Source organism: Echiichthys vipera (genome assembly GCF_963691815.1).
Source record: "Echiichthys vipera genome assembly, chromosome: 19".
Classification (NCBI taxonomy): Eukaryota; Metazoa; Chordata; class Actinopteri; order Perciformes; family Trachinidae; genus Echiichthys; species Echiichthys vipera.
Window position 1 is genome coordinate 18244551 of NC_139844.1, and position 20172 is coordinate 18264722.

Genomic DNA, 20172 nt, shown 5'->3' on the forward strand with positions numbered 1-20172 from the left:
TTATTAGGCACAGTGAGTAGGATTTCCCTAAAGAAAAAAAACTGTGTACATATAGACTAATACAAAGATAATCCGTCTCAATCATCACTTAGGGCCGACTAGAAGTGTATGAGGCACTGTAACCCTTGTTGAGCCAGAGAGGAGGGGCCAACTTTGATGTTACCACAACTGACCAATTCTTCTCATTCTGCCTTGGACAAGTGCTAACTCTGGGCTTGTTTACAAGCTAATGTTAGCATTCAGGTGAAACATTACACCTCAGACTGACAAAGTGCACGTATCAAAGCTGAGTCAAGTGACAAGCTGAGTCTGAGATATCATATCCACTGGGTGCAGGGTCAACCCTTAATATTTTAGCCCCACTAGTTTTATGAGGATCTAAAATGAGCAAAGTTGATGTTTTGTCTCGTCACATTCCGAGTTCAGCTACATTTTGAAAGTCATGTCACTAACTAAGGGGTGGTTATGGATTTTTCACACCTTCTCACAAGAGCTAGATCATGCCAGCTAGCCAAGGGGGTAGGAAAAGGCCAATGGTCCCAAGCAGGCACACAATAATGAACATCCACAGGAAGATGCGGTCGATCACCATGGCGACATACTTCCAATCTTCTTTCACCTGTGTAAAATTAAGAGCAACAGAATGGGACACAGAGAAAACAAGAAATTAATGTGGGAATTATCATTTACAAGATCAGCACTTAAGCAGCAATGTTAAGCAGTTAATGTTTTTCTGCTTTTTTGCTTTATGATTGGCCCTTTAGTACCTTAAGTTCACCTAGCTCTCAGTCTGCCCCTGTGCACCTCTACTAAAGGAAGTAAAGCAATAAGTCTCCCATACTTTTCTCACTAAGGCTTTCCCAAGGTAAGATATGTTATTTCAGCATTAGGTTAAGTACAAGTTTTCCCTTCTGAACATCAACAGTACAGGTGCAGTTGTTTGTCATGGGGGGTCTGGTTAAGAAGTATCTGCATCTTAAAAAAGACGTTGCATTCGCTGGGCTGGTGGCAATACTAGAACTTGACATGTGTATATAACAAAGTGCATTTTTTGGAATACAGTACATTCCTGTGGCACATATACTGTGAGGACGTTTTCATAGGTGATACAAATGATAGGGGCCATTCCGATAATAGTAGATGTGGTATTTAATTGATACTCACGCTGAAGTCAGCATCCTCAGCCCTCAGGTGGTCTGCAATGTAGTGCACTCCTTCCAAAGCGCGTATAACGCTTGGTGAAAGCAGGAATGTTGAGTCCGATATTGTACTATTAACTTTAGTCAGCCTCTGAGTGGGATTGACTCTGGCCCCCGTTAAATGTTTGTTTGCCCCTGAAGCCCCCTCCTGCCGGTTCTGGCTGTTCTGTGGGGTTTTCTTTTGTGGTGGGGGAGTCGACCCCGGAGGTCTTGGCGATGGAGGGCGGAAGGAGAAATATGACGTCAGTGTCCCCAGCTCTAAATCCTCATAAGATCTTCTCTCGGGGTCTTCTGACGCGGTCCCGTCTCTTAACCAGTTTGCGGAGGTGCTGAGGCAGTTGCCAGATTTGTAGCCGGTGATCCGGCCCTGCCGTCGCTCCGCCGCCGCTTCCTGCTGCAGCAGCAACAGCCTGCGACGCCGACCGTCTGGCGCGGGCCGTCGCATAAACAGCCAGCGTGGGATCAGGTCCAGGAACACGGAGTGGACCCAGCGGGGCATCTTGTGAGTGCTGGGAGAGCGATGGTGCACGTTGAGCACAAAGACGGTGATGACGATGGAGAGGGTCACGAAAATCATAGTGAAGAGGAGGTACTCGCCGATGAGAGGAATAACGAGAGATGTGGACGGTATGATCTCGGTGATGAGGAGGAGGAAAACAGTGAGGGACAGCAGCACAGAAATGCACAAAGTGATCTTCTCGCCACAGTCTGATGGTAGATAGAAAACCAGAACAGTGAGGCAGGAGATCAGCAAACAGGGGATGATGAGGTTGATGGTGTAAAACAAGGGCAGCCTTCGAATGATGAAGAAGTAGGTGATGTCTGGGTAGATCTCATGGCAGCAGTCGTATTTCTTTGTGTTGTATGTCCCGACTGCATTGATGATGGCCCATTCGCCGCTCTCCCAGTAGTTGTTCAGGTCCACAGTGTTTTCAGTTCGCTCTAGGTCAATCTTGGCTTTGTCGTAAGTCCAGGAGCCAAATTTCATTTTACAGTTTTGTTGATCGAAGGGGAAGAATGTGACGTCGATGCTGCAAGAGCTCTTGTAAATGGCAGGAGGAACCCAGCGGACTTTACCATTGTGGAAGAGGTGAGCTTTCGTCATATGAGTCACAGCAAACTCGCCGTCAGCGCTGGTAAAAAACAGAGATGTCATATGAGGCAGATAAACAATCATACTGTGCTTCTGCTACCCCTTGTGCTGAGAAAATGATATTTTCTTACTTTAGAAACTATGCAGTTAAAAAGTATTATTATCACCCAATAATAATCTTCTCCATTAGTCTCCCCTCCATTCATCGCTTTAATGGTGATAATAGCTGCTGCTGAAAACGTAATGATGAATCGTTATCAGTTCATCAGTTTCACACCTTTTTTAATTTCACTTACAGATTGTGATTACATGGGCTCGATGGAGCAGGACTCCATCATCAACTCTCTCCCTTTTTAATATTCTTGAGGTGGATTAATAGGAGAAGAAGTTTCTCAAAAATCTGTTTAACAATAGATTCACACTGAAGCTATACACATACTATGATTGTCTTCATTTTAAACCTACATAAACATAGATGATCAATACAAATGCAGTGAATAGAAATGCTCAACACAGCTTATATACAGTACATTTGAGAGTTACAGTATCTTGTAATTTGATGCTATTTTCCAATGTGAAGGAGAAGACATTTTAAGAGAGCAGCAGGATGTTTTATTATCACTAGATGGCGCCATTTTCATACCATACAATAAAGAGCCATTAGTTTGAATAAGGTTATCATCGTCTGAGTGTTGCTGTTACTCTTGTCTTGAGTTTGTGTGCAACTCTGTTAAAATCATCCACTGTGGCACGTTATAAAAAAGAAAAGTTTTAGTAATACTCTTCAAACAAAACTTCTATTACCTTTACAGCGCAGTAGACAGAAGGACTTGGCGTGACCGGATTACAGATGAAATAACTAAATTAAGTAGAACTGAATAGATCGGTTAATTAATCAGTAAGCTAATCGACAGAAAAATTAATGGGTAACTATTTTTTAAATGAATTTCTCATTTCAGCAATGGAAACAAATCTAGGGTTCAACTCTCATCTCCTCAGATGTCAATATTTTATCATTTTCTTTATCCTTTATACCCATAAACTGCTGGTTGGACAAAACAAGCAATTCTAACAAGTCATCTTCAACTCTGGGAGACTGTGATTGCCATTGTTTAGTATTTTCTGACATTTTATTTACCAACCGAGTTGTTAATCAAGAGAATAAATGGACAGATTATACAATAATGAAAACAATCATTTACTGCAGGCCGAAGGTTAATGTTGTTCTTTTTAACCATTATGTTAGTCTCGTATCACACTCACTTGTTGTAGAGGACAATGTCTGGAACCCATATGAGCTCTGAGGGCACTCTTATGGAAGTCACATTGTCATAGTCGGATGGTTTCCAGCGAAGTTTGTAGTCATTCCACTCCTGAGAGATACATGTTTTGTCACATAAGTCATAAACTTTGTCAAACAAGCAGCACTGTAGAGGTAGGTTTTTTTATTCCTAGCATTTCATATCAACAGATGCCATATGAGAATAAAAAATATGAATAATAAATCATGACTGACACATTTTTCTGACCTGTTTAAGCCACACGTTGGTTGTCATCATTTGGTTCTTCTCATCCTTGAAGACAGACAGATGGAGAGAAAGAGACATAGAGACTGAGTTAATGTTCATGATCAACTCAGGCCAGATGAATTTAAGAGAGAGGTTCTTGGAGGTTTGTCAAAGCAGACCCAAATATAGCTTGCTGCAACTTTACTTCAATAACTTTATGGATCGCAAGTGTTCTATAAAAGTGTTTTTTTTCTGTGACAGGGCAGAAGGTGCATAAATCTAATTTTCCCCGTTATATTTCTGCTACTGTATATAGGAATGCCAGAACATACAGAGAAGCCACATATATTGTAAAACTGACAGGGTAAAGAAAACCTTTAGTTCACATATAAAGCAGCAGGTTCCGCCTCACCAAAAATGGCTTGTGTTTAAATTTCACCTCTATAAAAGTCCTTATATACTTTATGAATGGGACAAATGTGCGAGATGACTCACCACATCAATGAGCTGTGCTATGGATAGTCCGAACTTGACGATGACCACATCAGAGATGTTCGGCACGGGTCTCGACCACTTGTTGTAACCGTCGAACAGCGTCTTGAAGAGTTCATCCTCAGCGTGTGAGTGGGTCTTCTCATGACAAAGAACTGCAGATACATAATTTCCTAATAAACATTCATAGGGGACAGATACAATATGAGAGTAACAGGATTTATAAATTGGTCAAATTTAGTCAACACTGTACAAATTAAATTCCAGATTCTATTTTTTTTTACATACACTTGAAATTAAAACTAGAGAACTGCTTACCCCGTTTACCAGTGTAACAGGGGACATTTTTTGCATGAAAATTGCAGTAAAGGTATTGCATGAAAGAGGTTCACATAATAATTTGAATTTACCCTGGCATGTAGCTTTACAAGAGGCCCAACTCCTGCTGCAGAAAACATCCCCCGTACCATGACATGTCCTCCTCCAAATTTAACTGACTTCTTTAAACACTTTGGGTTCAGTCTTTCCACAGTTCTACGCCAAACATAATGTTTCCCATAAGACACAAATAAATTGAACAAGCTCTCATCACTCGGGTGCACTCTGGAGCAGTACCCCTCTGTCCATACAACAAGCTCCTCACCAAAGTCTAGTCTCGCCTTTTTATCCTTTATGCTAATGAGAGGTTTGGTCACTGCAGAGTGGGCTTTCAGTTCAAATTGTTTTAGATGCTGAGACACTGTGTGCCGAGACAGATCCTTGCTCTGTTCAGCACCGAACAGGCGAGCAACTCCAGATGCAGTGTTGAACTGATTTCCCATTGAGAAACTTCTCATAATCCTGTTTTCTCGTACACTTGTTTTACGTGGATGACCCGCCTTATTGAGGGACTTAAATGAATCTGAAGTTTTATTTTTTCTTGATATCACAGTTGTGGAAGACCCAACCTCTCTCTGATGGCTGAGAGGGTCATCCCTTTGGCCTTCATCTGGACAACCTTTTGATGCAGGGTTTCAGTCATCTTAGAGCGGCTCACCATCTTGCAAAGTAGCCAGGAGAGCTGCCAGATAAACAGGGTGTGTCTAACAATTAAGTAAATGGTTACAAGGTGCCAGATTAACCCCAATAACTGGGAGGGATTCTGGACAATAAAAAATAACAGTAATTTGTTCTCTAATTTTGATCTCCAGTATGCATTTTTCTTCGAATTGGAATATGGAGTTTTTCAACATTTAAATATGAAACAGTTCAAACAAACTAACAAATGCATGTAAGGACAGTACTTTGGAGGAGGACAGGGGCAAGTTGCACAGTATATAGGGATCATAGCCATGTCCTTTCATCCGTGTCTCCTCTAATCCTCACTTAACAAACACTAGTAAATCAGGCTGTCATGATATTGTGGCTTTTGGGAGTGAAGGTGAGTGTTGTGAACATATTGTCAGCACAGAAGCCTACTTCTTCTTAGACCTTTCTTGGTAAATTAAGACCTTTCTTGGGCAATCTTATTGACTTTTTCACATCTTAGCAAATCTTTGGATCCCTTGATCGGAGCTCCCCATGTGGGTTGTCTGCTTAAACCTCTTGAGGTGAGCAGGATGGGTCTGGGGAAGTATTTCCCCTTAACACCATTTCAGCTGTAATCTCTCTCTTTATCTCTCAGGTGTTATCATTATGTATGTGTGGCTTCACAATGAGAGGTGGCTCAATCAAAAAGATTCTAAATATGCAGTATAGACAGATTTGTGTAGAAGCTTAGACTGAGTCACTGTATTATTTTTCTGCAGAATGAATGGCAATAGACAGTAAAATCACCCCTTGGGGATTACCGCTTCCACCTTCATCAATGTAGTCAGAGTCAATTACACACATCATTGCTTGCTTGTGTTAAGTAGAGGTGAGCTAATCTCTCACTAGTGAAGGGTGTTTATTGTTGTGCTGCCTGTCACTCTGTGTTACAGCTGATGCATGAAATAATTAACTCGGTTCTCACTTGAAGCAGAGGGTGGCGATAGCATGTTTGCATTTGGGTATACTACGGTATTAAATCCTGACCGATACTGTATTCTGGATAGGACAAACACACACACACACACATATATATATATATATATATATATATATATATATATAAAACTTTATAAACAGTCAATTCACTACCTATCTTGGTTGCCGTTCATCAGAAAAAAATAATTCAAGTCAAGTTATGAAATGTTTTTGTCTCAGAACTGTATGTTTAAAAAGAAATATTAACCTACTTGTTAATGGCACCACTGTTTATAAACTAACCCAGACACATTATTGGCTTTACTCTATTGGAATTTCTTGTTACCTATAGACTGAGTCACTATACTGCTGATAACTAGGGCTCGGTATCAGTATATAAAAATTTCAAGAAGGTATCAGCAGCAATAACCCAGTACCAAGTTGTGATCTTCTCCAGTTAAATGGTAACCTCCATTCAATCCTTTTCATGCCGGGAGCTAGAAATGAGAATTAAATCACCAAGCGTATGGCTAAACCTTAGGAATCAATATTTTACAGCTAAGATGCCATTAACACCCACTCCCTCTGGATCTCTGTTTGACAGTGAAAGGATATAATGCAACCCAATGAAGTGTGCTTCTTTCAAAGATCCTAAAACGAGACCTTGGCCACCTGCATCTGGCAGCAGCAGTCATGCTTGCTTAGCCAAGGCCACACCATTACTTGACCATGGATAGTTCAACAATTAACAACAATGGAAACCCATAGCTGTAGGACAGTTCAGGGGAGGATAACCACGTGAGGGGCTTAAATGTAGCATGGTTAACCTGAGGGATACATGCAAATCTGTTTAAATGATTTATTGCCTTTGCTTATTCTTTGGCTTGAGGGTCTCTAACAGAGAAAGCCTGGACAAATATGCAGTTTAATATGCAGCTTTATGACAAATGAGTTGTGTTGATATTCTGTGAATTAAGGCAAGACATGAGAGTTTGGGCAATAGTTGGGGGGTGGGTGGGTAGATGTGGTGAAAAGTATGAATTGAGAGTTAATAGGCCCACGGTTTACTTGGGCTCATCTCCTGCCATCATGAACTAATTTCATTCTGGCAAACAAGCATGCACCAGAGGCTTCTTATCTGCTCTCCTGACAGCCAGGGCTGTGCACGTTCATCTGTCGGTGCATCTGGGAACGACCAGATGTAGGGCTTTAAAAAAAAAAAAAAAGAGGCTCTCGGGTGCCATAGATCAAAGGCTTCTGCCAGCGGAGACTTGAAATGAGATGACACCTCCAACATCCAGCACAGTGGGCCGTGCATGTTGGACCACGGCCAAGCCCCTTGGCGAGGTTTATGAAACACTGACCAGTTTGGATGATCGAGTCAGCAGCTTCTCAAGCCAGAGGCGCTCTCCTGAAATTGGGCTGTCAAATATTTAAGAGTAAAAAGTTCACTAAAATAACAACATGCAACAATTTTACGTGAGTTGACTTGGATTGCAGGATTCGAGCCAAGACGCTGAACTCTGCCAGTGAAATAATGAGATGTATTTTGGCTTGAGATCAAGCACCTGCACATCTGATTGCTGTATAGCATGTCAAGATGGGTAGAGGGGATGTACAGTACATTCATTTTTATACACTCTACCACGTACGCCACCTTATCTTAGTGAGATACCATACAACTCTTACTTGCATTTGAATTAGAAGAGACCTCATAAATGTCCATGCAGAAGCTCCTGAATCGATAAATGACCCGAGTTCAACATTGATGGATTTAAAGTCAAACTGAAATTAACTATTACCATCTTAGATAACGTGTCCACAAAAGGTCCTATCCTCTTGGGGGAAAAATGTGCACATAATAGTGAGGATAATTAAAATGTCAGTTTCACTTAAAGGAATTAACTCGAGTTTAACCCTGACATTCTGACTACAAATGTATGATGTTCGTCTTGTTAATTTGTTATTGAGAAACAAATCTGTGGCCATAACCGCCCACTCAATATAGGCTAAGCTGTTGTAGCCTAGCTTATTGTGTGGGATATTTTCTCACTTTTCTGAGGTATTGTAAATTCTTTTAAGTGCCTCTCTCTCTGACAACTTATACGGAGCTAGTCTATTCATCTTATATATTGCTAACACTAGCTTTATGTTGTTTCATTAAAATGAAGTGCTGTGGAAGTGAAATATGGAGTGCTAATCCTATAGATAGATAGATAGATAGATAACTTTATTTATCCCCAAGGGGAAATTAGGTCATCGTAGCAGCGGTACAGAGCAATCAGAAGTACTAAAATAAGATAAAATATAAAATACAAAATACAAAATACAAAATATGAACAACAATAAAATAGAATAAAATAAAAGTACAGTAAAAGCACTATATGCAGTGGTGAAACCGGTGTTTCCAGAATTAATTTCCGACTGTCACATTTCAAAAACAAATGTAAAACACACAAACTATACTATTTTTTAATTATTAGTATTATTATTTATTTATTTTTGCAAACTATTCTTTAAGGCTACTCCCTTAAAACGAGCCGAGGTAACTATGTAGCATTCAGCAAACTGGCGCGAGGTCATTAATTACCTAAAGAGAAAAGCATTGTGGGAGATTTGGGTGAAAACGCGCAGGTATTCAGATTGAATGGTGAGTTTACGTGTCACCACTTTTCACCCCAGCGGCATTTTTATTAATTCGACGTTTTTTCACTTAATACGGTGCAAAAATATGTTTTCTAGAGCTCTGCCCGTCGAAAAGTTGGCGTATTGTTGTAATTTGTCGGCTTAAACACGACATTTTGCTTTTTCTATGCCGTTTAGACACGGTGACATGTTTATCTATAGTACTTCTCTGTTTATGGAAAGCACGTTGAGGTCACGATATATAAAAAAAATAATTTAAAAAGTGCTTACCTGACTGACACCAGAGTAGCGAGCAGAGAATAGCCGTCCTCACAGAGAACAGGTGGTTGTTGTGTCCCATTTTGTGCTTTGCTAAAAAGAAGTCCAACTTCACAGGAGTGCACGGAGGTGTATCCATCCGCTGCCAAGACGTTACCTTGAAACTGTGACCTGTGAGCCAAATCTGTCATCTTCGCAGCCCGGAGGCATCAGGACACAACTTCACCTCTACTGTATGTTAGTATCGCTATGGGCGGAGAGTGAGTTTGACGATCCTCTGACTGAATAACTTTACTGTCTTTCCCTGAAGCTCTTCATCGATATATGAGTCACTCTGAACACTTTTAGCGCTGACAGGATCACAGCGGGTAATGTGGTCTCTTGATGCTGCGCTCCAAAGCTTGTCCGCGCCCTGTCTGTGCCATCCGGTGCTGAATCGGGGAGCGGTACTATAACGGCTTACCTCTGGTGTAATTGCAGAATTAAGTACTCAGTCCTTACTGCCCATACAAATAAAGTCTCGAGAAATTATTTTACGGAAAAATAGCCCAGTTATTTTGCTTTGTATATATTATCCAAACAATCCCACTCTTTTACGCACGGTGCCAATAAATTACGCGTCCTTGGGGACCGAATCTAAGACTTTGATGTCCATTTTAAATTTTAAATTAGCTTTTGTTTCATGAGAAGAAGCATTGCTAGTGGCCACTGTTCGATTGGCTCCGCAAAACGGCATCATCCACTGTGAGAAGACAGGACACATCTGAGTACTGCGCGTTTTTCATCTGGTACCTATGACAATCCCTCCTCCTTTCTCTCTCTCTCGCTCACTCTTACACGCACACACACACACACACACACACGAACGAACACACACGCGCGTGCACAGACACACACACAGAGACAGAGAGAGGTAAATTGCATGCATAGGAAATTATCGCGCAATAACCCAAATTACATCCCGTTCACTCCAAAAGAGTCACTGATTGATTTGTGGAAACATTAAAGAATGTATACTGTAAATGAGGGACACATGCAACTGAAACATCCATGGAAAAATTTTCTTTGGGAGACAGCTAGAGGGCAGACTAGGAAAATGAATATGCCCTGGGACGTTTTAGTACTAACATATTGATATAAAGATGTGAAAGCATGGCAACAACTTCAGTAAACAAAAGGCTGATTTATTGTTTCTTTCTGTTTACTGAATAAAACCGATGTCATATTAAACATTGTACACATTAAAATCACTCAAGTCCTGGCAGGGTTAAAGAGAGACAAGTACAATGGAGCTGGATACACAACAAAAGAGAGCATTTTGTATTTCCTGCTTATTTCTTCCTAATCATAGGAATTGTCTGATTGTTTATATATTATCTTGTACCTCATCCACAGTTTATTGCATCATTTTCGTCAAACATCAGATAACAATGCTGCCCAAGTTTCAGTGTTCTCCTTTTTTTTGTTGCAAAAACAGAATGTCCACATTAGCCTAAGCGCATCCTTGCCTCCATTCTCACCCTGGAACCAGATGGTCGATCCATAGCTTCCCCTGGAGAACACTAACAGAGTCATTATGATTGGCCTCTGAAGGCCAATCTGGTTTGATCCATAAACACTCAACTTGGCTTAAACGTGCACCACATACTGTTACCACGTTTGACCTCACTCAATTCAAATAATAATGCCTGGATGGAAAGTAATACTTTATGGGTTATGGGGTTATAACTTTGGTGAAAGGGAAAAATGTTTCTTTTTACCCCAAAAATATTTTTGCTGTGTTCTCTCATTGTTCTCAACTTTCCAGTTGTCATTTTTTAACCGTGTAGATGCCAACAGTTGATGTAATGGCTGACCTAAAGCAATGTGGATATATGAATTCAAAATATTGACTTGCAAGGAGGTTTATTTCCCTTATTTTGTGTCTCGCACAGGATACCAAACATCTTCATCAAGTTGGAGTAAAAAGTCTTTTCAACACTTTCTTAACGATGAATTTTGGCAATGTCTTTTAGCTGCCTGGTGAATGAAGCATGCAGAGCCTGTGATGAGATCTCCAGCCTGTTGGCGATGTCCACTGCGGCACGGAACATGTCTTCAAAGGCCAAGGACTCTTCTCTGATTCTGCTCCGGAAAGACAAAACAATCCGGGTCACCGGGTGGAATGGAAGGAAGGAAGAAACAGGGGCAGATGTGGAGAGAGACAGAGTAAGTGAAAAAGGAGCTGAGTGCATTAAATACATTAGAAGGGGGGGTAAAACATATGGGCACTGTTAAAGCAGGTTATCTAATGGAAAAGACTGTGTCAAGGGGAGGACCTACTGTATAAAGTATAACGCTAAGCAGAGACATCAAGACATGTATAATAATAATATATGCATAGACGTGAGTTATTCTTTTTCCGATACTTTGTACTCAGTATTTGCTATAATGAGAAATACAGAAAGCTTTCCCTGGCAGCGATAGGCTTCATCAGCATTGTTTTAACTCGTTTGGCAAGGGCAGAATGTAACAGACGTTCATTACAAGCCGGTCCTGGGACACCTACTGTAGAAGGAACTAACACAGAGGAAGTTTTGAGTATTTTGTCAGGTTTTTATATGTGTGTCTGTGACCAGATTTCGTCACCACAGTAGCATTGCAACCGTGCATGATACAGTCGCACTTTACAGTCTTGTAGTCCAGATCGAAAAGGAATGGCGGGTTGTCCCACAACTTTACGCCCCTGGCTCGATTTGGTGTTGCGGCTGGTGTGAGTCCATCACAAGATGGACTTCAGTTTATATGTAAAAATTCATGAGAAAGTTTGTGAACAAGTCAAAAACCAAGTATCTTTCTCATTTTTACAGCTTAACAATACACGGAAATATGTTTCTTAACACTTTATGTGAGAAATAGGCAATATAGAAACCAAATCTTGATTCATTTTTGATCAGCACTGCGTAGTTACACAGTTTGTTCATGAGTCATTGACACTGTCAGTGACTCCTTGGCTCTAATTGGTTGTCGGTTAGCTGCGGCGGAATCTAGCAGATGCCATTAGAAGCAGACAAAGAGAAGCAGTTCAACAGTACATTACTTTTTCACAGATTGTCTCATTGTGCTGGCAGGATATCGCGACAATTCAATTTGGGGCGGCAGTAGCTCAGTCGTCGGTTCGAGTCACTGTGTGGACCATGAATGGAGTGTGGACTGATGGCTGGAGAGGTGCCAGTTCATCTCCTGGGCACTGCCAAGGTGCTGTTGAGCAAGGCACCAAACCCCCAACTGCTTGGGGCGCCGATCTATTGGCAGCCCCCTCGCTCTGGCATCTCTCCATTAATTGCATGTATATAGGTCCTGTTTTTGCATGTGTGTGTATTTCGGGCCTGTGTGTGTAACATGTATAATAACAGAGTGAAAAAAAATGAATTTCCCCTTGCAGGATTAATAAAGTAATTCTTCTTCTTCAGCAAATATGAGCGAAAAAAAGATATTTTTCGTAGAAAGCTACCCCTTTAAACAGCTTTAAACAGCTTTAAACAGCTTTAAACAGTTAAAAACATGGTTTTGTTTATAATTACTTACTACGATCTAGACCACAAGCAGGGACACAATGCAGGAAGCTCTCATCATGATATTAATACTTTTGCTCATTTCTTTTGATTGACATACGTATATTATGAAGGACAGAATGAAACAGCAGTTGTCACCACAGATATTACCTCTGCCATCATTTGAACACAGATCTTCGCTTACATTTTCTCCAGTTTCTGTTACCAGCATTACTTTGTTTACGTCTTGAGTTCACCAACAAACGAGATCTTCTTTGAGCTTCTCTCTTTACATTCCAATCATGACCTTTTATGAAGCTTCGCACATTCTTCTAAATTTCTTACAAAACAGAATATTGCACTCACTTCTGCATCCCAGCGCCCAACACTTCCCCCTCCAGCTGCTTTGCCATATCTTCTTCAGCTTTCTCTACCGCCTCATGGCAACTCTTGTGGTCCTCTTGAATGCCAATGACATTTTCCTTTATCACGTCTTCATAGCTCTGATCTCCCAGCTCTGCCCCCACAAACTGCACCATGTTCTCAATCACTGCTTCGTTTCCATGCTGGATGGCCTGCAGAAAGGCCAGCTCTTCTCTCTGGGCCTTCAGCCTTCGAGCCCAAGCAGTGTTAGTGTTGAAGTGGACCGAGCACTTGTCTGGTTGTGGGTCATACTGCAGTGAAGGTGATGGTGAGAAAGCTGTTGATGTGATCCAGTCTTGATTGTTTCTTATCCGCACAGGCTCATCACCAGCTGCCTGCAACGTTTCATTGGTGGCCATTATCGCAGAGTAGATGTCAAAGCCTGAACCCCAATCTCCACTTTGGCAGAGTGTTGGTGTTGCCATGGATACCCAGGCCAAGATGAAGGGCATCCAACAATGCCACATGGTAACCTGAAAAGAGGAGGAGGTGAGTGATTGTGAATAACTTCTGTGAACTAAAGGGGCACTTTAAATGCGACATTTTTGGAAATATGCTTTTTTGCTTTCTTGTCAAGTGAGATGGTAAGATGACCATTCATGCCTTTAAATGCAAGGTTACAGGCAGCAGCAGGTTATTTTAGCTAAGCATGAAGACTGGAAACGGGGAAATAAGCTAGCCTGGCCCTGTCGAGAGATTGAAAAGAGCAAAATCTGCCTACCAGCACCTTTTTAAAGCTCCAACTTTTACTGCTCCCAGGCAAGAAATAGTCCAACACAAATCCCCCCATGAAACTACAACGTGTCATTTTTACACTTTTTGTACATATGAAACAAACAACACATATCATGTTTATTAGTTAGCTTTAGATGTGCTGGTAGGCAGATTGTGTTACCTTGACCCCGCTAACTCTCTACAAAAAGCTATTAAGCATATTCTCAAAATGTAAAATTATTGCTTGAAGTGAAATGCATATTTAAGGGTGTTGATTTAGCCCACATAGTGTTTTTTTAAAACATGGTAGTCTGTCTTGTTTTTGTAGTAAATTAACTCACTTACTCAATGTCCCCAGTGGTAATTACAAAATATGTCATGATGCTAAGATAAAAAAATGTAAATGTGTAAATTGACATCTTTAAAAAAAGTCAATATATCTGCACAGGGAAAAATAAGTGTGGGCCTTCATCATCTTTTTAAATACAAGCTTCTCCACTCTGCTCCCTCAGTAATCAGAGATAAACAGGGATAAAAGCTGTAAAACCAAAAAACCACAGGCGGTTTATTAGGTGCATTAGCACAGCTAAAAGTCTTATCTGAAGGTTTCCCATTGTACTTTCTGCATCTCTACGTTTTAAACAGCTTTAATAAATCACACATTGTGGATAGTTATTATGCCAAAAAAGGTTCTCTGGTGGCCCCAAAGGCTAAATGCATTAAGGGGATTTAAATCTGTCTCATGACCTTCAGACATTTATTGTATGCGTTTCCCGGTCGCCATTCCCCGCTGTCACACTGTACCTTTTCAGTAATATAGAAAAAGGTTCTATTTAATCTCTTAATATTGTAGTGTCTCAAAAATGTCTTTTGTCTCTTGTCTATCTGAATGTCACGCTGCATATTAATGCAGTGATTATTTCATACCAATGTAAAGTTTATCAGCTAACATTTTCTCTTGAACTTTTGTAATATGTCTCTGACACCTATAGGGGTGTGTGTGTGTGTGTGTGTGTGTGTGTGTGTGTGTGTGTGTGTGTGTGTGTGTGTGTGTGTGTGTGTGTGTGTGTGTGTGTGTGTGTGTGTGTGTGTGTGTGTGTGTGTGTGTGTGTGTGTGTGTGTGTGTGTGTGTGTGTGTGTGTGTGAAATCCCCAGGACATCCACATGACAACATCTCTAATTTTGCTTTTCAAGAGAGTATACAAGCATTTCCCAGAGATATTTGGTGTATTCATGCTTTTTCCACTGTTGTCTAACACCAGTGCTGTAAAATGTGTTGCGTTAAATGTACTGCATTCTAGACATGGCCTCACCCTCTGTGGTTGGGCCAGCTTGGCTGAGCAGATGCAGCAGTTGACTGTAAAAGCTGACATAGCCCCTTGCAGTAGTGTTTGTGATGTTTTTGGTGGTTGCGGTTTATCTTTCATAACGTCTGCTCACCCCGTAAATCCTTACAGTGAGGGAGCTGTTTTTCAGATGTAATCAGATGTTTCTCTCACAAATGGGGTTTGTTTTCTCAAATTGTTTGCTCCGCCTCTCTACATTGACTTCACAGTCAAACAGCAACAGTGTCACTTTATCATTTTGCAGACTGCCATTAATTTTTCTCTCCTGTGCATCTGGAAATATATTTAAAAACCTGAAGCAGGCCTGTTGGCATTGCAGAGGTCTTTCTGCTGTCAGAGCGCATTTGGTTTCAGCTGCAGTTCACTTTTACTGCAGCCTTGAATCTATTTCAACTTCCTATGGCTGAAGTGAAAGTTTTAGTTGGTTGACTTTCAGCCATTGTCGTGTTTTGTCGAGAAATGTGGAATGGATGTCCAGTCATGCTTGCTAAAACGCACGCCATAAAATTGTCTATTTATTTTAAGATGAGTTGTGGTGTGGCCCAAACCCATAAAACAACCAACTGTCGGCTGCTTGCTCTCTCTCTCTCTCTCCCTCTGTTTCTGCTGACTTTAAATGGTGATCTCACATATGTTACAGCAGCTGTAAGAAGCGCAGTGAATAAAAAAGCCTATGCGGAAGTGTTATCGTACAGGTAGAAAAGCTCCACCCCCAGTGTCGCCATGGTGCACTTAACCATTGTTCTGGACTTAAAAAGGATGATCACTGTCGGGAAAAATGTTAATGTCCTTGAATTTAAATAACATTTATCTAAGCTTTTTATTAATGGGGGGGGGGGGGGTCTTTCTCTATAACAAGGATTTAAGTGTGCGGAATGTACTTAAACATCCAAAAAAAGTTTGACTGATCATAATGCAGTCCTTATTAGTGGTTCGTGGTGCATGTGTGGATCTAAAGGGACACTGAATGCCAAACACTTAAGTGTGAAAGCACATACTTAACACATAAAGTATATACCATGTGTGTATGTATATATGCATATATATAAACATATATAAAATACAACCCCTTTGTCAGAACTATCATTCTTCTGTTGTATAAAGTGAGTTAAAATAAAAAAAACGAGAGTGCATGTCATCAAAACTATCTCTAATAATAATGAGCCATCCATTAAACCATTGAAAATTGTTGTGTTTTTTTATTTAAAATGTACATTTTCAACATGGAAACACAAATACAGAACTGAAGAGGATACAATTAATCCCAATGCATAAAAAGAGACAGAACAGCTAAATTGTACAGGGTCTAACTCCAGTGACAGCTGATACAGCTATGTATACGCCATAAGTGAAGGATGTTTTTAAAAGTGACACCTGAGTGAATGAGGGTGTCCCATTGCTCAAATGAGGATTCCTCTGTCCTCACATCTCATCCTCGCTTCACACAAGGGTGAAGCTAAGACACAAGGAAGAGACACAAGTGAAGGAAACAGAGATGCAAAAATTGGATGAACCTCAGGAGCTTTGTATCATGGCGTTAAGGAGTAATACATTTGCAATTTCTTTTGATTAAGATAAGATGAAACCCTTTTTAGCCTGAGGGAAATTGCTGTGCAGCAGTAACAGAACAAAGTTGGAAGAGGGCAGATTCAAAGAGTGCAAATATACGAAAGACTAAGATAACAGCTGACGTGCATTCATTGTGACAGGCTGATATCACCAACTGGAGTGAAACAGATTATAGAGTTATTTCAGAGGTGACACGTGTCATGATGAATCAATGAGGTTTGTTATTTGGACAGTTTGAATATTTCAGATATTTACATCATGAGCATTTACATCTTTGTAGCATTTAAGATATCTTCTGCTTCGCTGTGACTCGACATTCTCTATCCTTTAACCCGCCACTCATAGTGTTTACCCTCAAGTGTGCAAATCTTTAGAAAAAGTTTAAATTTGCTACGTTTCTTGTCGAACCGACTTTGGCATGGATTAGCAAGATTCAGAAAGCACTGTTATAGGTAAGTTTACTTTCAAACTTGTCATAAGATGAGAGCAGAAAACACTTGTATGCTGTCTTATGTCTCCGTCTTCTAATTGGAGAGCTGCAGAACAAAATGTTCAAAACTTTTTATTGCTCCGAACTTTTACTGGACCTGTTTGGATGTATATAAATCGAAACCTTACCAAAACAGAATGCAGCCAATGGAAATATAATTCATCTTGAAATATCATTTTATTGTCTCTGTGTTTAATTACCGTCACAGCTATAAAAGACGCAAGTCAAAGGACATTTGGTGACATTAATTCAGTTTCTTAAAGGCCTGCCAACTAGAAGCACACAGGCTCCTCGCTGTGTCACAGATTGGCAGGAGCAGTTGCCTTTGTCTTGGGAAAATGTCTGCACAATTTCCACGCTGGAATCTTATGGTTTAGTTGAAACGGTGTTTGTGTTAGGCTCGCCTGTAATGGCCTTTTTTGGCTTCGCTGTGAAGGATCTGTCATTGTGAAGTGACTTTTATAGGCTGACTTTTCTGTTGGCTTAAAATAGCAGAAGCTCGGCTGAAGAGGGAAAGAAGTTCTCCGCCAAAAGCTCAAAACACCACTGGGATATGTCAGTTCTTGTAATCTTTAAAGAAAAGCACATTTTTAGTAGTTTGTACCGGTGTAGTAATCATTGATTGGTTGATTTACTATCCAACTAAATTATAATTCAAATGAATTCCTCCACTCTTGCTGTTAATTGGACATCCAGAACAACGTTTTACTGCTACTATTACTATAGCAAGTATGCACACTGATGCTTCTGTAGTGTTCTGCACAATGATATATGCATATGCAGTGGTGGAAGAGACCAGCATGAATATTCCACCTTCATTAAATAGATGAATCAGGACTACAACCATTGACTGTATAACTATGGACATGGTCTGTGTGACGTCATCCGCAATTATGCATAGATTTTTTCTAAGCTCTGTCTCAGGGGAGGCTCACAGTCTCAAACTTTGAAAACTGCTGGTCTGTATGAAATAACCACATGGTAGAGCTTATTTTTCTGTACTCTTGTGTGAACTGAATACTCGACAAATTGAAGTAGTATTTTGTAATTTTATTAACAACTTTGGTGCAAAATAAACATAACATGCAAGGGTCAGAACGTAAAGCATCATCCAAATTATGTCAATATGGCCGCTGGTTGCGCAACATCACGATAGAAACAGTATAGAAAAATATAAACAATGGACATTTTTATATTCTTTTGAATAGCCCCAGGGTGAATTAATGCCATCACTTGCAGAATTGCATGGTCGTGATATATTTATCAATGAAATCTCTGTTTTCCAGCCTTTTAGTTTTCAAAGTGCACTTTGAATTTGATACTCATCTCCGGTAACATCCTTAGCTATGGGTCAGAGCTAATCTGAGTGTTTGTTGCGTAGCTGCAGCTCAACCCTGTGGCCAATCTTGTCAGAGCCTCAACAGGTGTGTTTCACACGTGTCACAACACTCAACCGCTTCAATGTTGTTATGACAACAAGGTCTTTGGCGATAAACTGGCACAGCACAGAGAGGCCTCACAGGTTCAGTGTTAATATACAGTTCAAGCTAATCATGTAAATTGGGTACTTGGCATCATAATAATCTGAGAGAAATGTTTGCACACATGCACCTTTAAATACACACACACACACACATATATATGTATAGACTTATATATTAACACGTACAATATATAAAGACCATCTGTCATAGAAAAAAGGTCACTTGTCTGTTTCTCTTAGCTAAATATTCTTTTCTCTAATGGCTGCAATCGATTTAACTCCCTCACCACAGTATTCCACAGCCAAATAATACTTTAACTTTACTACAATATGCATTTATATATGATATGCATAAATGGCATAACAATTTAACAGTTGGCTATTTCTCTACTTTTACCAGTGGAGTGCCAGGTGACAAAGCCTCAGCTGCTTCCTATTATACTACTATAAATAAAGTTTTATAAATCAAAACTTACCAAACTCCAGCACTTTTCCCCAGTTAAATTCTGCCACCTCCACTTTTTCAGTCAAGCAAAACGATTCAAAAGGCTCAGGACTACCATAGACAGGCTCAGAGACCAAATACTTAGTTTCCTTCTTCATGTCAGGGGAAAAAAATGCAGACACACGCACACACAATTAGGGGTTGGCTGGAGAGTGTGGCGGTCTGTATGCCCCTGCCTGCTGTTGGGAGGGGGGCGGTAGGGGAGGGGGCTGTTTGTAGAAAAGACTGAAACTGAATGATTTCTTTCTTTTCAGTGGAAAGAAGGGCTGGCAAAAGGAGGCGTAAAGAGGGGGGAGTAATCTACTTCACATCTGTGGGAGCTGATGGGGGACAGAGGAAGCATGAGGGTTCCTTAGTATGGGAAGAAATGTCATGCTATGACCATGCTGGATATACATTTCCTATTTATTCTCAGAAGGGTCCCATTAAAATATGTCTGAAGTACTGTGAAAAAAGAACATCAAGCGCTTTTTCCCAGATGATATTATTTCTTCCAAAACAAGACCCTGTACAGTAGAGAGGGACTAACTGTTCTACTGCACTGTAAAGTTGAGTTGTGACAGTTGATAAAGCTACAATAATGTGGTTTAATTGTGTTTGCTTTTATGAAATATATCCTTAAAAACACAGAGCACCGGAAAGGGGTCGTAGTTCTCACCGCATGTCTAAGTCGATGAAGAAGAAGGGCCATAAAAGACAATTCTTACCATTTAAGAATAAAATAGAGATGGAACCGTTTCACATCTAATAACCAAGCTGTGTTTTGTTGGTAATGATATATCCAGAGCAGAGCGGTTTTTAACACCAGGTATAAATGTGATCTTTTTCATTTACTTTCCCCCTCCCTACAGTCTGTTCAGTGCAGAATAACAGATGGAAAAATGCTAGAAAAGATAATGTTGTGGAGAAGTACACTGGCAGGTGGGT

At 40.4% G+C, this 20172-nt stretch overlaps 2 protein-coding genes across 2 annotated transcripts; both read right to left on the reverse strand.

Moving 5' to 3' along the window:
- Window positions 1-484: 484 nt before the first annotated feature.
- On the reverse strand, window positions 485-9308 carry chrna2b (cholinergic receptor, nicotinic, alpha 2b (neuronal)). The gene is made up of 6 exons (XM_083933672.1): window positions 9195-9308; window positions 4296-4447; window positions 3822-3866; window positions 3556-3665; window positions 1165-2332; window positions 485-619 (listed from the first exon to the last, which is right to left on the reverse strand). The coding sequence occupies exons 1-6, from the start codon at window positions 9262-9264 to the stop codon at window positions 494-496; spliced, it is 1671 nt and encodes a 556-aa protein (XP_083789798.1). The 5' UTR covers window positions 9265-9308; the 3' UTR covers window positions 485-493.
- Window positions 9309-10381: 1073 nt separating this feature from the next.
- Window positions 10382-19344, reverse strand: LOC310961545 (uncharacterized protein). Its single transcript, XM_083933662.1, has 3 exons — window positions 19217-19344; window positions 13082-13611; window positions 10382-11306 (listed from the first exon to the last, which is right to left on the reverse strand). Exons 2-3 carry the CDS (start codon window positions 13603-13605, stop codon window positions 11168-11170), a joined length of 663 nt encoding a protein of 220 aa, XP_083789788.1. The 5' UTR covers window positions 13606-13611; window positions 19217-19344; the 3' UTR covers window positions 10382-11167.
- Between the last annotated feature and the right edge of the window lie 828 nt (window positions 19345-20172).

Bases quoted from the DNA above. Each gene is read 5' to 3' on its own strand.
- LOC310961545 (XM_083933662.1), bottom strand. From the start codon at position 13,605: ATGTGGCATTGTTGGATGCCCTTCATCTTGGCCTGGGTATCCATGGCA. The intron at 11,307-13,081 runs GTGAGTGCAATA...TTTCCGGAGCAG, and splicing joins TTGGGCGCTGGGATGCAGAA to AATCAGAGAAGAGTCCTTGG.
- chrna2b (XM_083933672.1), bottom strand. From the start codon at position 9,264: ATGGGACACAACAACCACCTGTTCTCTGTGAGGACGGCTATTCTCTGC. The intron at 4,448-9,194 runs GTAAGCACTTTT...ATGTATCTGCAG, and splicing joins GCTACTCTGGTGTCAGTCAG to TTCTTTGTCATGAGAAGACC. The intron at 2,333-3,555 runs GTGAGTGTGATA...GTTTTTTACCAG, and splicing joins GACATTGTCCTCTACAACAA to CGCTGACGGCGAGTTTGCTG.